The sequence below is a fragment of the Anolis sagrei genome, chromosome 10 (genome assembly GCF_037176765.1).
Source record: "Anolis sagrei isolate rAnoSag1 chromosome 10, rAnoSag1.mat, whole genome shotgun sequence".
Taxonomy (NCBI): domain Eukaryota; kingdom Metazoa; phylum Chordata; class Lepidosauria; order Squamata; family Dactyloidae; genus Anolis; species Anolis sagrei.
In genome coordinates, this window is record NC_090030.1 from 9,627,155 (window position 1) to 9,648,593 (window position 21,439).

A 21,439-nucleotide genomic window follows, 5' to 3' on the forward strand; every position below is an offset into this window, starting at 1 on the left:
GTTAAACAACACAGGGTATTGAACCCTGTGGGACCCTACAAGACAAAGGCCATGGAGTCAAACAGGAGTCTCCCCATCACCACCTTCTGGACCTGCAGCTAAAAAAGCCAATGGGATTTTGGCCTGCATCAATAGGAGTCTAGTGTCTAGATCCAGGGAAGTCATGCTACCCCTCAATTCTGCCTTGGTTAGACCACACCTGGAATACTGTGTCCAATTCTGGGCACTACAATTGAAGAGAGATATTGACAAGCTGGAATGTGTCCAGAGGAGGTGACTAAAATGATCAAGGGTCTGGAGACCAAACCCTATGAGGAACAGCTTAAAGAGCTGGACATGTTTAGCCTGAAGAAGAGAAGGCTGAGAGGAGACATGATAGCCATATATAAATACGTGAAAGGAAGTCATAGGGAGGAGGGAGCAAGCTTGTTTTCTGCTTCCTTGGAGACTAGGACGCAATGGAACAACGGCTTCAAACTACAAGAAAGGAGATTCCACCTGAACATTACCTGTATCTGTCCTGTCCGAACGTATCTCCTTCTGTGTCCCACCTCAGAGTTTAAGATCTTCTGGGGAGGCCCTGCTCTTAGTCCCGCCTCTGTCTCAAACATGCTTTGGTGGGGATAGGGGACAGGGCCTTCTCGGTGGTGCCCCCACCACCACCTGTGGAACTCACTCCCTGGGAAAATTAGATCATCTACATCCCTCTTTACCTTTTAAAAAGTTAAAAACATGGATGTGGGACTAGGCCTTTGGGTAATTAAGCGGACAATGACAATAACAATGTTGACAATGGCTCGGAAATGGATTATGGATAAGTTTGATGGAGCATTCAACCAGTTTTCAGCTAATAATGGCCAACAGAGTGGTAACTCTTAGTAGTTTTTAATTGAGTTGTTTCAATGTTTTTAACTAATTATAATAATTGTTTGTTTTTATTACGTACATATTGAGGCACCAAATTGCTGCCGATTGGAAGCTGCTCTGAGTCCCCCACCCCCAGCGGGTTGAGAAGGGTGGGGTACAAATATTCAAAATAAATAAATAAATAAATAAGAGCTTTCCGCCTTTGAGAGTCGTTCAACAGGGGAACTCTCTACTCCGAAGTGTGATGGAGGCTCCTCCTATGGAGGCTTTTAAACAGAGGCTGGATGGCCATCTGTTGGGAGTGCTCTGAATGTGATTTTCCTGCTTCTTAGCAGAATGGGGTTGGACTGGATGGCCCATGAGGTCTTTTCCAACTTTATGATTCTATGGCAGTGTTTCTCAACTTGGGGGTCGGGACCCCTGGGGGGTCACGAGGGGGTGTCAGAGGGGTCACCAAAGACCATCAGAAAACACAGTATTTTCTGTTAGTCATGGAAGTTCTGTGTGGGAAGTTTGGCCATTCTATCATTGGTGGGTTTCAGAATGCTCTTTGATTGTAGGTGAACTAGAAATCCCAACAACTACAACTCCCAAGTGTCAAGGTATATTTTCTCTAAACTCTACCAGTGTTCACATTTGGGCATATTGAGTATTCATGCAAAGTTTGGTCTAGAGCCATCATTGTTTGAGTCCACAATGATCTCTGGATGTAGGTGAACTACAACTCCAAAACTAAACGCCAATGCCCACCAAATAATTCCAGTATTTTCTGTTACTCATGGGAGTTCTGTGTGCCAAGTTTGGTTCATATCCACCATTGGTGGAGTTCAGAATGCACTTTTATTTATTTATTTATTATTTATTTATTTACAGCTTTTATATTCCGCCCTTCTCACCCCGCAGGGGACTCAGGGCGGATTACAGTTAACACATATATGGCAAACATTCAATGCCAGTTTGACAAATAACATTTAACAGACAAATACACCGAGGCTATTTAACTTTTTTTCTGGCCGCCAGGGGAGCTGCTGCTTTTCATCGTCCATCAACGACACCGATGAAGTTCTTCCGCATTCCACATTCCCCGGAGTCTTTTTTCTTTATGGCCTCATAAATTAGTTAAATTTAGCCTCCCACACAAGGTGGTACCTTATTTTCCTACTTGACAGATGCAACTGTCTTTCGGGTTGCAAAGGTCGACAATGGGCTACACAATGGCTGGACAACCACTCCAGCCCGGGCTGGCTTCGAACTCATGACCTTTTGGTCAGAGTGATCTTAATGCAGCTGACACTCAGCCAGCTGCGCCACAATCCCGGTGAACTATAAATCCCAGCAATTACGACTCCCAAATGACAAAATAAATCCCCCCCACCCAATTCCACCAGCATTCAGATTTGGGCGTATTGGGTATTTGTGCCAAATTTGGTCCAGTGAATTTGGTACATCCAACATATCATATATTTAATTACAATTCATACCAGTAGCAAAATTACAGTTATGAAGTACCAACAAAAATAATGTTATGTTTGGGGGTCACCACAACATGAGGAACTGTATTAAGGGGTCGCGGCATTAGGAAGGTTGAGAACCCCTGTTCTATGACATCTCGGAGGCCACCTTCCAGTGCATGACATTTCCGAGACTCTTTCTTCTTGCAGAACCAGTGACTGAATCAGTCTTGACTGGCCAGGAAAGCCTAAATAGGAGCCAAACTCTAATCTCTAGTGGTTCGATTCCCTCCCTTTGCATAGGTGGGATTTGCCACCGCGTCGTAGCGGGGATGAAAGAAGAGAATTAGACCGTGTTTTTGTCCACTGCAAAGTGCGACTGAAATGTTTGTAATGATTATCAACACACTCTCGGGGGACCAAATTCATTTCCTCGTTTCTGCTTGGATGAAAGCAGGCCACAGACAGATTTATTTTAATAACAAGGGCGGGAGAGGAGGAGGGTTGATGGGAATGAATTGCAACTCAAACGTTATTTTCCCTTGCCATTCAAACTTTTTTTTAAAGAGAGCGAGAAGAGAAAGAAAGCAGCCCAGTTGCCAACCACCTTATGCATTCCTTTTTTCACCTCCTTACAAAGCAGGGAGTTGTGTGTGTGTGTGTATTTTTTTCCTATCCACATAAATCATTTCATTCTCATGCACTGAAACAGAATAAACTCTATGAATTTTTAAGTTGTCAGGGTAACCGGGTTTTGCCTAACTCTATGACACGTCCTGATATGAATGAGGCAAAGCTCATGGGGGAGATATGAAAATCCCCTAAAAGCCCAAAGCAGTGGGTTGCTAATAGGATGCAAATACTATTTTTTTTCTCCCAAATCAAATGAAGAAATTTTGCATACAATAATCAAGCAGAACATAATTGGTAGGTGGGGAGAGTTAAATAACATAACGTTGTTTAAAAGCGGAGCACTTCTCCTCCCGCATCAACCCATTTCCCCCCCCCCCCCCCCAATACACACACAAAGCACACCTGACGTACCTTTTGATTAAATGGGCTCTGCTGTTGACATAGTTGGAATCAAACGAGTAGTTTTCGGTCTGAAAAAACAGGAGAAAATAGCGATGTTACACGCATGATTCATTGGCAATTCAGAATAGTCAGGCAAGCTAGTGTAGAAAGATTTTGGTGAGTTAATTCATGGGACAGACACTGCTTGGACCCATCTACACTGCCATATAATGCAGTGTAGAGCCACACCTTCCTTCCTTCCTTCCTTCCTTCCTTCCTTGCTTCCTTCCTTGCTTCCTTCCTTCCTTTTTCTTACCTTCCTTCCTTCCATCCATCCATCATTCCTTCCTTTTTCTTTCTCCTTCCTTCCTTCCTTCCTTCCTTCCTTTTTCTTACCTTCCTTCCATCGTTCCTTCCTTTTTTTTCTTACCTTCCTTCCTTCCTTTTTCTTACCTTCCTTCCTTCCTTCCTTTTTCTTTCTCCTTCCCTCCCTCCTTCCTTCCTTTTTCTTACCTTCCTTCCGTCCTTCCTTCCTTCCATCATTCCTTCCTTTTTCTTTCTCCTTCCTTCCTTCCTTCCTTCCTTCCTTCCTTCCTTCCTTCCTTCCATTGTTCCTTCCTTTTTTCTTACCTACCTTCCTTCCTTCCTTTTTCTTACCTTCCTTTCTTCCTTCCTTTTTCTTTCTCCTTCCCTCCCTCCCTCCTTCCTTCCTTTTTCTTACCTTCCTTCCTTCCGTCCTTCCTTCCTTTTTTCTTACCTTCCTTCCTTACTTTTTCTTTCCTTCCTTCCTTCCTTTTTTTCTTATCTTCCTTCCATTCTTCCTTCCTTTTTCTTACCTTCCTTCCTTTCTTTTTCTTTCTCCTTCCTTCCTTCCTATGAGTAAAGGCTTTTTTTATGTCAGGAGCGACTTGAGAAACTGCAAGTCACTTTTGGTGTGAGAGAATTGGCCATCTGCAAGGACGTTGCCCAGGGGACAACCGGATGTTTTGATGTTTTACCATCCTGGTGGGAGGCTTTTCTCATGTCCCTGCATGGGGAGCCAGAGAATACAGAGGGAGCTCATCTGTACACTTCTCGGATTCAAACCTCCGACCTGTCAGTCTTGCCAGCACAAGGGTTTAACCTATTGCACCACTGAGGGCTCCAAAGGGAAGCCATTGGGAACTATGTAATCCCAGAAGGGTCACCCATGGTGGGAAGGTCACAGGAGAGGAAGTAAACAAAGGAGGATCCAATAAGTCCTCAACAACAGATGATAACAAGGTGCAAGTTATAACAATTGTGAAGGCAGACAAAGGCTGCAACAGGTAACCAACTGTCATTGTATCCATGGCATTAGATTTTTTTTAATTGTGTCAGAAATGACTTGAGAAACTGCAAGTCACTTGTGGTGTGAGAGAATCGGCCATCTGCAGTGACGTTGCCCGGGGGCCATCTGCAGAGACGTTGCCTGGGTGCCATCTGCAGAGATGTTGCCCGGGGACCGTCTGCAGATGTGTTGCCCGGGGACCATCTGCAGAGACGTTGCCTGGGTGCTGTCTGCAGAGATGTTGCCCGGGGGTCGTCTGCAGAAATGTTGCCCAGTAGAACGTTGCTCCTACTGGCTGTTAGGAGTTGTGGGAGCTGAAGTCCAAAATGCCTGGAGGGCCCAAGTTTGCCCATGCCTGCACTAGCATGTCACAACACACAATTTGGAAAGATCTGCTCTGGTTGGATACAAAGAGCTGCCATGCTTGAATTACACAGAAGGGACATCTCAACCCCTTCCTTAGTCACCTAATTACTTAGTTATTCATTTACTTATTTATTATAATACTTATATCCCACCCTGTATTATGGAATCCCATGGCAGTGTACAATGTTCTAGAGGCATTTCTCCTGACGTTTCGCCTGCATCTATGGCAAGCATCCTCAGAGGCAGTGAGATCTGTTGGAAATAGGACAATGGGTTTATATATCTGTGGAATGGCTGGGGTGGGGCACAGAGCTCTTCTCTGCTGGAGCTAGGTGTGAATGTTTCAACTGACCACCTTCATTAGCATTAGAAGGCCTGGCTGAGCCTGGGGGAATCTTTTGTTGAGAGGTGTTAAGATGTGCCTGGTTGTTTCCTCTCTGCTGTTTTGCTGTTGTAATTTTAGAGTTTTTTAATACTGGTAGCCAGATTTTGTTCAGGAGAAATGCCTCTAGAACATGGCCCTATAGCCCGAAAAAACCCACAAGAACCTAGTGATTCCAGCCATGAAAGCTTTCAACACTACATAAAACAACATGAATGTATTTCTCAGTTCTTGTGGGTTTTTTCGGGCTATATGGCCATGTTCTAGAGGCATTTCTCCTGACGTTTTGCCTACATCTATGGCAAGCATCCTCAGACCTCACCTCTGAGGATGCTTGCCATAGATGCAGGCGAAACGTCAGGAGAAATGCCTCTAGAACATGGCCATATAGCCCGAAAAAACCCACAAGATCTGAGTGATTCCAGCCATGAAAGCCTTCGACAATACAATGAATGTATTTATTTATTTTTATTGATTTATTTACAGTATTTATATACCGCTTTTCTCACCCCTCAAGGGACTCAACCATAAACCATTTCAGGTTAAAAACGGCAGTGATTCAAACAGGATAAAAACATATTCAACAAGTCAACAAGACAAGGCATCTTAAAAAGCTACAAGAGTTTAAAAACACATGCATGTACGTTTAAAAGTAAATTAGCTCCCAGAGGCCATGTTTTCCCTTGGCGTTGGAAAGAAACCAACATCAGCGTTAATCAGATCTCCAAGGGGCATCCAATCTACAAGTGGGGTGCTACACCACAAGAAAGGCCCCTCTCTTGTCCTCCCACACAACATATTGCGCTCACGGGCTGGATGCAGAGGAACGGCCCTCCTGCTGATGCAAGTCCTTGTGTAGGAAGACAAACAGAGAGAGAGAGGGAGAGGTGCTCCTTCAGCTGCTTTAGGAAGGTAAAGAAGATCTGCAAATCATCCCATCCCCAACATGAAAGGTTATCATTTAATGTTTGAACACTGATTTTTAGCATCCTTTTAGGAGTTTTTAAAGAGCATTTGAATATGCGTGTGTGTGTGTTTATGTATAGGAATACTTTTTGGACAATGTTTTTATTTGTTCATGATTTCCATGTGGACAAGCACACTGGGATCCTTCGAGTAATTATGGCGCATTGAGATATCCTGTTGTAAAACCTGTCAAACACAAAGAAGGGTTTTCACTTTTGTGGGTATTCTGCATTGAATATTAAGTATTTGCATTTTTAAAAAATAAAAATAGGGTTTTTACTTTTAAAAAAGCTCCACAATTTGAAAAGCCATGTAAATAAATCTATGAAAACTGTCAAGACTTCATAAAGGAGGAGAAAATGTTTGAAATGTTGAATTCTCTAGTGCAGTGTTTCTCAACCTTCCTAATGCCGTGACCCCTTAATACAGTTCCTCATGTTGTGGTGACCCCCAACCATAACCCTAACATTATGAATCGCCATGTAAATAATGATCTGCAGGATGTATTTTCATTCACTGCAGCAAATTTGGTACAAATACCCGGTATGCCCAAATCTGAATACTGGTGGGGTTGGCGGGAAAATTGCTTCTGTCATTTGGGAGTTGTAGTTGCTAGGATTTATAGTTAACATGTAACAAAGAGCATTCTGAACCCTGCCAACAATGGAATTGAACCAAAGTTGGTACAGAGAACTCCCATGATCAACAGAAAATACTGGAAGGGTTTGGTGGGCATTGACCTTGAGTTTGGGAGTTGTAGTTCGCCTACATCCAGAGAGCACTGTGGGCTCAAACAATGATGGATCTGGACCAAACCTTGCATGGATACTCAATATGCCCAAATGTGAACACTGATGGGGTTTGGGGAAAATAGACTTTGACATTTGGGAGTTGTAGATACTGGGATTTATAGTTCACCTACAATCAAGGAACATTCTGAACCCCACCAATGATAGAATTGGGCCAAACTTCCCACACAGAACCCCCATGACCAACAAAAATACTGTGTTTTCTGATGGTCTTTGGTGACCCCTCTGACACCCCTTCGCGACCCCCTCAGGGGTCCCGACCCCCAGGTTGAGAAACACTGCTCTAGTGGAAGAATGCAGTAAAAAGCTATGAGGAATTGTTATTTAGGTGATGGACATAAAATTACATTCCCTGCATTAACTTCTGCCATGCAAAACTACAAAATTCCAAAGTCTTTCATATGGGCATATCCAAATATGCATGTCTCTGAGTTTATATCTGTTTCTGAGGGCCAAGCTTGAGCACAGTAGGTTAAACTGGCAGTTGTAGAAAATCTTGCTGATCAAAAGGTTGGCAGTTCAAGACTGGGCTGGGGTAAGCTCCCACCGGCAACCCAACTTTTGATCGCCTAGCAGATTGAAAACAGTAATGTGAGTAGATAAATGGGTGCCACTTTAAGTGGAGAGGTAATAAAAGGTGCCCAGGTGGACATGCCAGAAATTCCATCGGGAGGATGTCTATGGACAACAAAGCTCCTCGGCATGGAAGATGGAGCAACAGCACCTCCCCGTGGCCAGAGTCGAGCATAGCCTCCATATGCCAGAGATGGGGAAAATATGCAAAAGCCTATACCTCTGTTTATTTATTGTCTGTCTTTGTTAATTATATAATGACATTAACAGTTCATTGCAGATAATGTGGATAATGTAGATCCAGCCTGAGAACCGCCAGTTGCCTATTCCCACATTAGGCCATGTTGCAAGGTGTTGGACCATGTTGCAAAGTCATCATATTATGGCAACAATAAAACAAAACTCATTCTGCTTTTTTGGTAAATAATACAAACCACCTAGAACCTTAAGATCGTCTGGGGAGGCCCTGCTCATTGTCCCCCCACCATTGCAATCGCAGTTGGTGGGGACAAGAGACAGGGCCTTCTCTGTGGTGGCCCCTGGGCTATGGAATTCCCTACCATGTGAAATCAGATCTACTCCTTCCCTCCTGACCTTCCGGAAAAAGGCAAAATCCTGGCTGTGGAATCAGGCCTTTGCAGACTAGAGGTGATGGTAGAACTATGGTTTAATGGACTTGAATGGACTGTGTGTAGGACGACAATTTAATTCTCGCGATTGTTCTAATGTTTTACTGTTTTTATGATGTTTTTATAATGTTTTATACTGTTTTTATCTAAGATATATATTTATGCCGCCCTGAGTCCCTCTGCGGAGGTAGAGATAGGATAGGATATAAATGTCCGAAATAAATAAAATAAAATAAAATAATTAAATAATAATAATAATAATAATAATAATAATAATAATTTATTTGTACCCTGCCTTATCTCCCCAAGAAGAATTTTTTTGTTGACAGCAATGTTTATTCAATGCTTAGACCACAGGTCTTTCACATATAGGCAAATAAATAAATACATGAAAACCAGAATATTAAATACAATATAAAATACACATATAAAATTCACTTTGTTGTGCTAAAGGCACAAAAATGCTTCAATAATGGTCGATACCACGTCTTTCTTGGAACATAGCAAAATGGCACTTGGCAGCCAGTCATCCCCAGATCATTTTCCTTGCAGTACAAGAAGTCAACACACAGAGAGACCCTTTTAAACCTAACAAGCAATTGCTTCAACCCTGTTGCTGTTTCCCACGAAAGCATCCCTGTGTGTGTTTTCTCCAAATCCAATAGACTTCTGAATCTTTGCATGCGTGCATGTATTTAAAAGGCATTTAAAACCTCCTGGCTCTGCTGATCATTCTATAAACATTTGGCTGGAAATGACTGGCTGGCGACCACAGAACAGTTTGCACCGAAAATACAATGTGGCCACACTCTGTTACAAAAACTAATTGCTTTTTAATTCCCTGACGGACCCGCTTTGCGTGTGTCAATTTGACTGAAAGTTCAAAAGGTGTTTTCTTATTAGCGTATAATTAGCACGCTAAAATATTTACCTCATAGATATGTAAATGACAACCAAGGTAAATCCCAAGATGGAGCAAGCGAGGAGGAGAAGTCACTAAATAAAAACAGGAGCCGGGGAATGCAGGGCTGTTGTGTTTTCATATTCGACTAAGGAACCTTTTATTCATTCATGAACCCTTGAGCACGCAGAGGTCACCTGGGTTTTCTGATTAACTCAAAGGCAAAGGAGGAAATCCATGCATGAAGCTTGAAGGCCACTGGATGGTTGGAAGGAGACAGCTCAGGCGCACTCGAGGCTTGGAGGGTCTCTAGCAAATATGGTCAAATTAAACTGGGCTGCCATCTCTACATATAATGGCTTTGAAACAGGCTGGAATCACCGACAGACCCTTTTCCTGGCCTTGATATAGGAATGGAGAAAATTGATATATTGATTTATTTATTTACTTTATTTGTATACCGCTGTTCTCAGCCCTTAGGCAACTCACAGCGGTTAACAACAGAACAGCAAAAATACAGTACACGGTAAAAACAATAACATCATAACACCTAAACAATCCTATATAATTAACAACAATAGCCATTCACTGGCATCTCATCACTGAAAACATGATCCAAATCCATCATCCATTGTTCCATTCCTATGTTCATTACACTCATTGCACTAACTATTCGAACGCCTGCTCGAACAACCAGGTCTTCACTTTTTTGCGGAATACCAATAATGATGGAGCTAGTCTAATGTCTGTGGGAAGGGCGTTCCACAGCCGAGGGGCCACCACCGAGAAGGCCCTATCTCTCGTCCCCGCCAGCCGTGCCTGTGAGGCAGGCGGGATCGAGAGCAGGGCCTCCCCGGAAGATCTCAAAGTCCTGGTGGGTTCATAGGCAGAGATGCGGTCAGATAGGTATCTTGGGCCGGAACCGTTTAGGGCTTTAAAGGTCAACGCCAGCACTTTGAATCGAGCCTGGTAGCAAATCGGCAGCCAGTGGAGTTGGCGCACCAGGGGGGTTGTATGCTCCCTCAACTTAAGAGCATCTCAACTTAAGCACATCGCTCAGCCCAGGTTTTGCTTTGATATATGAACAGTGTTTTGTGTTAAAAGCTAGTACAAGAGCAGTGGTTCCCAACCTCTTTTTGATTAGAGACCACTTGGACCAGGGACCACTCTCCAACATCAGTACCAAAAGGGTTATGAATCAGTTCTCTCATGTCCTCACATGGGGAGCTGGAGCTGACAGAATTTATTTATTTACCACACTTTTATCCCGCCCTTTTCACCCCGACGGCGACTCAGGGTGGCGTACAGACGGGCAACAATTAGATTATCTCTTCAAATCTGCTGACAGGCTGAGCTCCCATTGTTAGCCCCAACTTTTGCCAACCTAGCAGTTCAAAAACATGCAAAATGTTAGTAGATTAATAGGTAAGTCTGACTTGGCCATGGTAGTCCACGCTCTGGTTACATCCCGTTTAGACTACTGCAACGCTCTCTACGTGGGGTTGCCTTTGAAGACAGCTCGGAAGCTCCAAGTAGTCCAACGCTCGGCAGCCATGATTTTAACAGGAGCTTAGCGCCGGGAGCATACAACCCCCCTGTTGCGCCAACTCCACTGGCTACTGATCTGCTACCGGGCTCAATTCAAAGGCGGCCTTTAAAGCTCTAAACGGTTCCGGCCCAAGCTACCTATCCGACCGCATCTCGACCTACGAGCCCGCCAGGACTTTGAGATCTTCCGGGGAGGCCCTGCTCTCGATCCCGCCTGCTTCTCAAGCACGGCTGGCAGGGACGAGAGATAGGGCCTTCTCGGTGGTGGCTCCTCGGCTGTGGAACGCCCTTCCTACGGACATTAGACTAGCACCATCTCTAATGGTATTCCGCAGGAAAGTGAAGACGGGGCTGTTTGAGCAGGCGTTCGAATAATTAGTGCAATGATTGGTTAATGAACATTGGAACGGAATAATGGATGACGAATCTGGATCATGTTTTTGATGATGAGATGATAGTGAATAGTGAATGGTTATTGTAGTAATTGTTTATTAATTATGTAATATGTTAGGTTGTTAACTGTTTTTACACTGTAGCATTGAATTTTTGCTGTTCTTACTTGTGAACCGCTGTGAGTCACCTTCGGGCTGAGAACAGCGGTATATAAGTAAAGTAAATAAATAAATAAAATAAATGCCAAACACACATAAATACATTGTTTAAAACAGGTTACATCACATAATAAAATTCACATAAAAACAATTTAAAACTATAAAAATCAATGGCTTCTAGGTTTAAATCTATGTCCATTTGAATTGTTAAGCCATTCCATATTCGTTCACAATACTGAGTTTATCTGGTTAAATGAGATTCCAAAAACTTGCTCAAAGAACCAGGTTTTTACTCTTTTCGTAAAGGTCAGGTGGAAGGGGGCCAATCTAATATCCCCAGGAAGGGAGTTCCACAGCCGAGGGGCCACCACTGAGAAGGCCTGTGTTTCATCCCCACCAAGCACGCCTGTGAGGCAGGCGGGATCAAGAGCAGGGCCTCCCCATATGATCTTAAATTCCTGGAAGATTCGTAAGAGTAGACACGTTTGGATAGGTAAGTTGGGCCAGAAGTGTTTAGGGCAGTGGTTCTCAACCTGTGGGTCCCCAGATGTTTTGGCCTTCAACTCCCAGAAATCCTCACAGCTGGTAAACTGGCTGGGATTTCTGCAAGTTGTAGGTCAAAACACCTGGGGGCCCACAGGTTAAGAACCACTGATTTAGGGCTTTATAGGCTAAAACCAGCACTTTGAATTATGCCCAGTAGCAAACTGGCAGCCAGTGGAGCTGGCACAACAGCGGAGTTGTATGCTCCCTGAGTGCTGCTCCCATTAGTAACCTGGCTGCCACCATCTGAACCATTTGAAGCTTCCTAACAGTTTTCAAAGGCAACCCCATGTAGAGCGCGTTGCAGTAGTCTATATGGGATGTAACCAGAGCGTGGACTACCATGGCCAAGTCAGACTTCCCAAGGTAAGGGTGCAGCTGGCGCACAAGCTTTAACTGTGCAAATGCTCCCCTGGTCACCGCCGAAACCTGGGGTTCCAGGCTCAGCGATTATTCCAAGATCACACCCAAGCTGTGAACATGCATCTTCAGGGGGAACTCATCTGTACTCTCCCCAGATTTGAACCTCCGACCTGCTGGTCTTCAGCCCTGCTGGCACAAGGGTTTTAACCACTGTGCCACTGGGGGCTCCAATCCAGATTATCAAAGCATATTATCCACGTTATCGACTTTGAAGTGGATTATATGAGTCTACACTGCCATATAATTAAATTCAAAGCAGATAATCTGAATTCAGAAACTGGATTTTATCCTTTATGAGCAGAGGGGCAATCCCAGGCTGGATCTACACTGCCATATAATCCAGATTATCAAAGCAGATGATCCACGTTGTCTACTTTGAAGTGGATTATATCAGTCTACACTGCCATGCGCTCCATGCAGTCATGCCAGCCACATGACCTTGGAGGTGTCTACGGACAACGCCGGCTCTTCATCTTAGAAATGGAGATGAGCACCACACCCCAGAGTCAGACATGACTGGACTTAATGTCAGGGGACAACCTTTACCTTTTTTTTTACACTGCCATATAATCAAATTCAAAGCAGCTAATCTGGATTTTATATGGAATTGTAGATCCAGCCCCAGAAGCTTCCCAGAATTTCCATTCTACCTGTAAACAAAGCACACAAGGTCTATGCACCATGCCTGACAGAATGGGGAATCCATCAGAGCTCACCTTGTGTTCTTTAATCATCCAATTCAGTTGAAAAACAATCGTACTATGAGGCCAATCCCAATTGAATCTCATCTTAATTATACCTAGAGTACGCTGATTGAGATCAAGGAGGTTTGGTCAGTTGTGACTGCATTTCTGTAACTTTTTTTTTTTCAGATGGCCTGTGCTGACTAAAAACCAGGATTCATGTTTATGTCACGTTTTCATCAAGAGTTTTCTATAGTTGTCTGGCTTCTAGAATGCCCATATGGAAATAATTGCTGGAATGAATATAGAAATATAAAATATCTTGTCACAGCGGGGAGACTCCAACCAGGTGCCCTGAATGCCTGCTCTGCCTGCTGTTTGCGTGCGGAGGATTCGTAGGCAGTTTTAAGACCCCTGAACTCTTCCTTTTATGGCTCTCTTAAAAACATTAATAGGACTGGACAGCTCTTCGGGAAGGAGAGCATACACACAGAAGCCTGACAACTTCAACATGCCTTCAAGTTGCCTGTTGACCTATGGAGACCTCACGAATTAGGGTTTTCGTAGGCAAGGAATACTCCAAAGTGGTTTGCCCATTTTCACTCTTCTGAAATATACCCTACAGCATCTGTTCGATTCACTTACAACTCTGCTTTTATTTCTCCTGATATTGTTGAGCGAAACATTGTTGATGTTGTTCGTGGGGAGGGCTGCCACTCTCCTGTCTTCTGCCTCCAAAGCTGCTTCTTCCACAGCTGCCACCACTTGTACAGGCCACCTATTCCACAACGTTCAACACTCAGGAAGGACCCTCTTCCAACCATATTGTTGGATGGTTCCCTGCAGAATAGCACTGGTTTATTTTTTGCTTTTGTCTTGCTGAGGGTGTGCCTAAAGTCAACAGATAAAATCTGAAGTCCTGATCAAATAAGAAGGTCTTTAAAAAGGTAAAGGTAGTGGTTTTCCCTTGACATTAAGTCTAGTTGTGTCCAACTCTGAAGGTTGGTGCTCAACTCCATTTCTAAGCCAAAGAGCCAGCACTGTCCGTAGACGCCTCCAAGGTCATGTGGCCAGCATGAATGCATGGAGTGCCATTACCTTCCCACCAAAGGCTGGAGGTTTACCACAGCTGGTAAATCACTAGCAATGATAAGATATACCAACTCAAAGGTTACAAATTCAAAGCCCCGAGTCAGCGTGAGTGGCTGGCTGTCAGCCCTGCTCACTGATTACCTAAGCAGTTCGAAAACAGCTGTAATTAGAGAAATTAGGAAGCGCTAAAAAGTGGGGGAGGTGTTTTACAATGCCATAAAGAAAGATCAGAAAATGCTGGGCGACCAAAAGGAAGAAGGAAGTCCTGGTGGCTCTTCATCCCCTGTGGCTGGACTCAACCTTCCATGGCATCAAAACAACACACCTGCTTTCTAGTCTGTCTGTCTCTGTATTGTTTTGAATGCTTGCCATGTATGTGTGCTGTGATCCGCCCTGAGTCCCCTTCGGGGTGAAAAGAGCAGAATATAAATCAAGTGTTATTGTTATTGTTATTATTATTATCTATTAATCTACTCACATTTTGCATGTTTTTGAACTGCTATGTTGGTAAAAGCTGGGGCTTACAATGGGAGCTCAGCCTGTCAGCAGATTTGAACTGCCTACCTTCCGATTAGCAAGTTCTGCAACTTAGCGGTTTAACCCACTGCGTCCCCAATCAAGGTCTTTACCAGTCGGCAAAAAAAGAAAGTCCTGGTACTCCTACCCTACAAGCACTGGTTCAATTACAGCACTGTTCACATGACGAACCAACCAATGGCACCATAAAGTAAAGGTAACGGTTTTCCCCTGACATTAAGTCCAATCATGTCTGACACTGCAGCTTGGTGCTCATCTCCATTTCTAAGCCAAAGAGCTAGCATTGTCCCTAGACACCTCCAAGGTCATGTGGCCAGCATGACTACATGGAGCGCCATTACCTTCCCGTCAGAGTGGTACCTATTGAGGGAGGAGGGAGCAAGTTTGTTTTCTGCTGCTCTGGAGACTAGGACACAGAACAATGGCTTCAAACTACAAGAAAGGAGATTCCATCTGAATATTAGGAAGAACTTCCTGATTGTGAGAGCTGTTCAGCAGTGGAACTCTCTGCCCTGGAGTGTGGTGGAGGCTCCTTCTTTGGAGGCTTTTAAACAGAGGTTGGATGGCCATCTGTTGGAGTGCTTTGAATGCTATTTTCCTGCTTGTTGGCAGAATGGGGTTGGACTGGATAACCTACCAGATCTCTTCCAACTCTATGATTCTATGTGTCAGCCCCTAGCAGACTCTAGAATAAAAGCATGCTCACAAAGGAAGGTCCTTGGAAACAACTTTATTATTCCTTCTTGCCAAGATGAATCAAAAGCTAGTTCCGACCCTTTCCTGCCCAACCTATAGTATATCATCTAGCTGACCCATGACTCCCCTTGCTATCTATTCTAATGGCTACATTCCATTCCCACAGAGCATGCTACATTTCCCAGGTTTCTCCCCCCAGTTCAGATGGCCCTTATCAAAAGCCAGTGCTTCACTCCCAAACTGGCATGGATTGGACAAAGCAGCTTGTTGACTTTAGCTGGTACGGACATACCCTGACACTATGATTCTAGTCACATTTGCATGTTTTCGAACTGCTAGGTTGGCAGAAGCTGGAGCTAACAGCAGGAGCTCACCCCACTCTCCAGATTCGAACCAACAACCTTTCAGTCAGCAAGCTCAGCAGCTCAGCGGTTTAACCCACTACACCACGGGGATTCCACCTCATATACAGGGTCTTCATTATTCTGGAGCCTCAGTATAGAATCAAAACAAGTTCTTTTCATGATACTTTCTGCAGGAGTCCTCATGCAATCTTCTTCTCCCCTGCTATAGAAAAGAAGCATGACCTCATCTCCTTTCCACCCTTCAGATGTCACCAAGGGCCACAAGTATCCCATATTCACATTTGACTGTTGAACATTGTACTGTGTGTCTTTATTCCTTCCAGAGTCCCATCGTTTTGGCTTCTTCTAAGAACAGGTAGGAAGTGAACCGCTTCAGTGTCTCAGTCTATTAGGCTGCGGAAATGGTTCCCAAGGGGAAGCAACAGGCATTTTCTGCTTTGCCCGGCTTGGTCAAAATAGAACTGGACAAAGCGCTGAGGAATACGCAGCAAGGAATGGGGTGTGTTGGCTAAGTTGATTCGACAGCTGCTCTGACTCAGAACCTGCAGTTCTATTAGTAATAAGATCTCTTCCAAAGAAAGGAAGAAAGCCAGCCAAGCAGCACACGAAACCCCACTTCTCAAATTCTGACACAAAAGGCAGCCACATCCCTTTATTTTTCCATGTAATAACACAGCCTCCGTTTGAATGCTTCCTCCCTCGTCTGGCTCCGTTGCTGTGATGCTGCAAAGTGTTCACAAACATTTAAGCTGCCCTTGGTGAAAGAATCCACAACCTAACATGGATACATAATTCAACTTACGGAGGGGAATAGGAGGAAGGGTTTCTTATACTGCCTGGAGATGGCAGGGATGGAAAAGTAGGACTGGTGTGACAAGCGAAACAAAGGAAGGGAAGAACACAGTAAAGTTCAAGGACTTAAGTGGAAAAGAGATCCGAAGGAAAACAAACTGCACAGAGTCTCGAATTACCCGAAAAGACTCAGGAAAAGTGAGGTAGTTGGGTCAAGGAGAAGGACTTCAGCTGAGAATGTATTAATGTGTTGTAATGGAAGAGATGTATGTAACACCGAAACCCTATCTCATGCTCATTGGATATTTTATACAAATTGCACCAATCCAACACACACACATATATATACACATCTCCAGGAGGTATTGTCTAGTTACTTATAATCATCCCTCTTCAATAGTTCGGTTTTATGAATATGTTAGTGCATTTTAATAGTCTGAAAGGAAAGATGGGTAAAATAATAATAATAATAATTATTATTATTATTATTATTATTATTATTTGAAACACAACAAGATGAGTCCACAGCAGACAAGATCACTCTGCTGGCTGTTGCATTGGATCATTGTCAGTGCCGGTTGTGTTTAAGTGCAGGCCAAGGTCTTTAGGCACTGCACCCAGTGTGCCAATCACCACTGGGACCACCTTGACTGGCTTGTGCCAGAGTCTTTGCAGTTCGATCTTTAAATCCTCATATTGTGTCAGCTTTTCCAGTTGTTTCTCTTCAATTCTGTTGTCACCTGGGATTGCAACATCGACAATCCATACTTTGTTTTTTAACATGATCGTGAGGTCAGGAGTGTTGTGTTCCAAAACTCTTTCTGTCTGAATTCAGAAGTCACACATTATTGTTGTTGTTGTTGTTGTTGTTATTTGATACACAACAAGATTAGTACACAGCTAACTAGATCACTCTGCTAGCTGTTGTATTAGATCACACGTTGGATACTTCCCAAGTGCCTAGGACTGTGTGATGTATCGGCAAATAATGTGTGCAGATCCGAGAAGGGTGGCATTTTGCAGCTGACAGATGGTAATTTTGTCAGTGCTGATTGTTTTTAAGTCCTGGACAAGGTCTTTAGGCACTGCACCCAGTGTGTTGATCACCACTGCGACCACCTTGACTGGTTTGTGCCAGAGTCTTTGTGCTCTGCTTAGGAGGAAGACCACTGGCAAATGACAGTGTCCTTCTTGAGAAGAAAGTGAAGGCCTATGGAATAGTTCAGCAGTTCTCAAACTGTGCTCTGAGGAGCCCTTGGGGCTCCAGAAGAAGTGCTAAAGGGCTCCACAGGCTCCAAAGTTGGCCAATTGAAACATTCACACCGACCTCCAACAGACAAGAGTTCTTTCTCCCACCATGGACATTATTGCACAGGTATATAATCCCCACTTGCCTAGTTTCCAACAGACCTCACAACCTCTGAGGATGCTTGCTATAGATGTGAGTGAAACATCAGGAGAGAATGTTTCTGGAACATGGCCACACAGCCCAGAAAACTTATAGCAACCCAGAAATTCCAGACATGAAAGCCTTCGACAACACATAGACCTACGGAAGTGTGCTCTCTAGAAACCTTTAGATTCCCCAGTTCCCTTTAGACAGAGGACCTAGAGATTCCAAGAAGGTAGGTAAAGGTAAAGGTAGTCCCCTGACATTAAGTCCAGTCATGTCTGACTCTGGGGTGTGGTGCTCATCTCCATTTCTAAGCCGAAGAGCCAGCGTTGTCCGTAGACACCTCCAAGGTCATGTGGCCGGCATGACTGCATGGAGCGCCGTTACCTCCAAGAAGGTACATCTATATAAATAAAAATGTCATGGTCGTTTGTTGAATTAACTCAAAAACCACCGGATGATTTGACACCAAATTTGGACACAATACACCTATCGGGCCAACAAGTGACCATCACTCATAAAAACACTGGAAAACAGAGCAAAAGAGACTTAAAAAGCAAAAAACCCACAAAAATTACATTACAACACATGTGCAAAACCACACACACAACACATATACACAAACTGGGCCACAGCAACGTGTGACAGGGGACAGCTAGTATTAATTAAATCCACAAACAAGGGCGGCTCATCCATTATGCGAAGTAAGTGGTTGCAGAACACTTTTTTTTTGCCAGGGGCGCAGAGGCGCCTCTGTAAATGCCCCTCGACTGCCACTTGAGGAGCACCCCCTCAAAAAAAAAAGGAAGCCGAGGCTCCCCCCGGACTGCTAGGTGACTTTTGGTGCACACACTGGGGACTTCAGGCACGCCTCCAGACACAAAGCGGGCCAGGCAAGGGAGCAAATGCGGCAAGTGTAGTTACTGGGATGTATAGTTCACCTACAGTCAAAGAGTATTCTGAACTCCACCAATGATGGAATTGAACCAAATATGGCACACAGAACTCCCACGACAAACAGAAAATATATATCAATGATTGGTGGGGGTGCGCCAAAATACTGTTTGCTTACCATTGAAAATTACCTAGGGCCGCCTCTGTCCACAAATAATCAAACTGCTCAAAGCAAAAACCCCAAACATGGAGTGTTGACTCTAGAGGCCTGTCCTTCCCACCTTAGGGTCTCAAAACATATTTTAGAATAATATGCTCATGTTGGGTGCAGTGGAATCTAAGTGTCAGCGGTGCCTCCGACTGTGAATAATAGAAATATCTATATCACATCCTGTATGAGCACATCCGCATCCCACGGCTCTGTCGTGTTAGACGCAGCAGTGGGCTGCAGAAAAGTCAGCTGAACCTTTTGTGCCAGAGCAACCTTTCGCTCTTTGTCTATTGCAATTATAAGCAAAGCAAAAGAATTAATAAAAAATATATGCATCTTCAGTGGCACGCGGCATAAAGGAAGAGGGCCGGGTCTCCTGCTGGCATAATCACAGCAGCCTGACAAGCAAGATTGGAACCGTGGAGGGTGTGCCGGTGGAGGCTATGCTTCGGTTCCAAGATAATAAAGCTTAAAGCTGTGCTGGCTAGCTGTGACCTTTTTCAAAAATACAAACACAATATCTAATTTAAGAAAAACAGGAGCCTCCCAGGGAGAGACACGTTATCTGCAGAAAGCTAAGGGGAGTCAGCCTCACCGGCAACACGGCTCCATTTGTGCATTCGCTTTGTAATTACTGCTGTACAGTCAAGCTAGAGATTTAGTGCACAAAACAGTCCCTGCAATTCTGTCCTCTTCACTCTTGAAAGATGATTTTGAATATCAAAGCGCCTGAGGTCTCTGCGGGAAAACAGATGCACGCTCTTTGTAAAATTTCATGGCCTCCAATATCTGACACCAGGTTGTTGGGAGTGTCGCCAACCCGGCTGGGATGATGATGGTGTTGCTTCAGAGGCGGCAATACAGAGAGTCAGGACAGATCTTTGGTGGCAACCCCAGGACACTAAACCAAAGCCAGATGCCAATATGCAAAGCATTGTGAGGGGATTTGAAGGGGGGTACTTATCCCTCCTCTCACCTGCTGCATTTCACTCTCAACACCTCCTCTGCAACTTCATGTTCCAAAACATGGTTGCCAAACAAGTGGGGAAAACAGGCCAAAGAAGGTGTTGCAGGAGAAAAGGAGCAGGAGGGGAACAATTAAACACCATTCAACATCAATTTATGACATTTGCTGCAACAACAGGTGGTTACAGTCACCAAAAAAGAACTTCTTTTATGCACCAAGAATGGAATAAGCCAGGGAAAACATGCAGCTATTCCAAAGACTTTTTTGCCATACCTAACGCTGGTCTGATGTCTCTAAGGTAAGGTAAAGGTTTTCCCCTGACATTAAGTCAAGTTGTGTCTGACTCTGGGGGTTGGTGCTCATCTCCATTCCTAAGCTGAAGAGCCAGCGTTGTCCGTAGATGCCTCCAAGGTCATGTGGCCAGCATGACTGCATTGAGTGCAGTTACTTTCTCATTGGAGTGGTACCTATGGATCTACTCACATTTGCATGTTTTCAAACTGCTAGGTTGGCAGAAGCTGGGGCTAACAGTGGGAGCTCACACAGCTTCCCGGATTTGAACTTGTGACCTTTTGACCAGCAAGGTCAGCAACTCAGTGGTTTAACCCACTGCACCACTGGGGGCTCTGATGTCCCTAAACAGCCCCTTTATTTTGTCTCCCCTACAAGCCTACAGGAGTGACAGCTTATCTCCATTTGTGCTCTTCTCACACTAAATTGTTTTTAAAATATTTTTCTAAACAGTCAGTTTTGAAAAAAAAGGATCAATTTCACAAAACTGACATCTTGTCACGAAACTTTAATATGCAGATTTGATCAATGTGGATTTGATATATGCTATGAATGAATTGAATGGAAGAATGAGTGCAGTTAATAATTTTGGGAACACCAGTAAAATATTAAGTCCTGCAATGACTAACTACCTGCTTGCTGGACTGCAATTAAAACTTGCTATTGAGAACTGAGAAGTAAACTGTGATAAGAACTGTGACAATGATAAGGGAAATGTTTACAACATTCCTTATGTTAAGAAGGAAGTCAACACAAAGCTAACACACCAATCAAGAAGAATCAACATCTGCCAGGAGGGGATGACTCAAGATAATTTCAAATAGGACAATTACTTACTACATCAGCAGAAATATTCCTATAAAAGACTTAAATTAATAAATCTCAAGTGTGGCAGAATGCAGTAGTCTGTTCCACCCGCTATGCCGGTGATTCTCAACCTGTGGGTCCCCAGATGTTTTATCCTTCAATTCCCAGAAATCCCAGCAGCTGATAAATGGCTGGGATTTCTGGGAGTTGTAGGTCACAACACCTGGGGGCCCAAAGGTTGAGAACCACTGAACTATGTTCTGCTCCATGGGAAGGAGAGATAGCGCACGTACAGAGGGTGTCAGATTTGCAAGGGAGCAATCTGGTCACTTTGGGGCTTCTTTCTCAAGGGAAGAGGAAGGAGTGCACTTTTGGAGTC

At 44.0% G+C, this 21,439-nt stretch overlaps 1 protein-coding gene across 1 annotated transcript in view; it reads right to left on the reverse strand.

The window, feature by feature from the left end:
* PCDH19 (protocadherin 19) overlaps window positions 1-21,439 on the reverse strand; it is a 232,677-nt gene that overhangs the window by 105,475 nt on the left and 105,763 nt on the right. Inside the window, 1 exon segment of the mRNA XM_060756385.2 lies at window positions 3,363-3,421. Within this exon segment, the coding sequence (XP_060612368.2) occupies window positions 3,363-3,421 (59 nt within the window).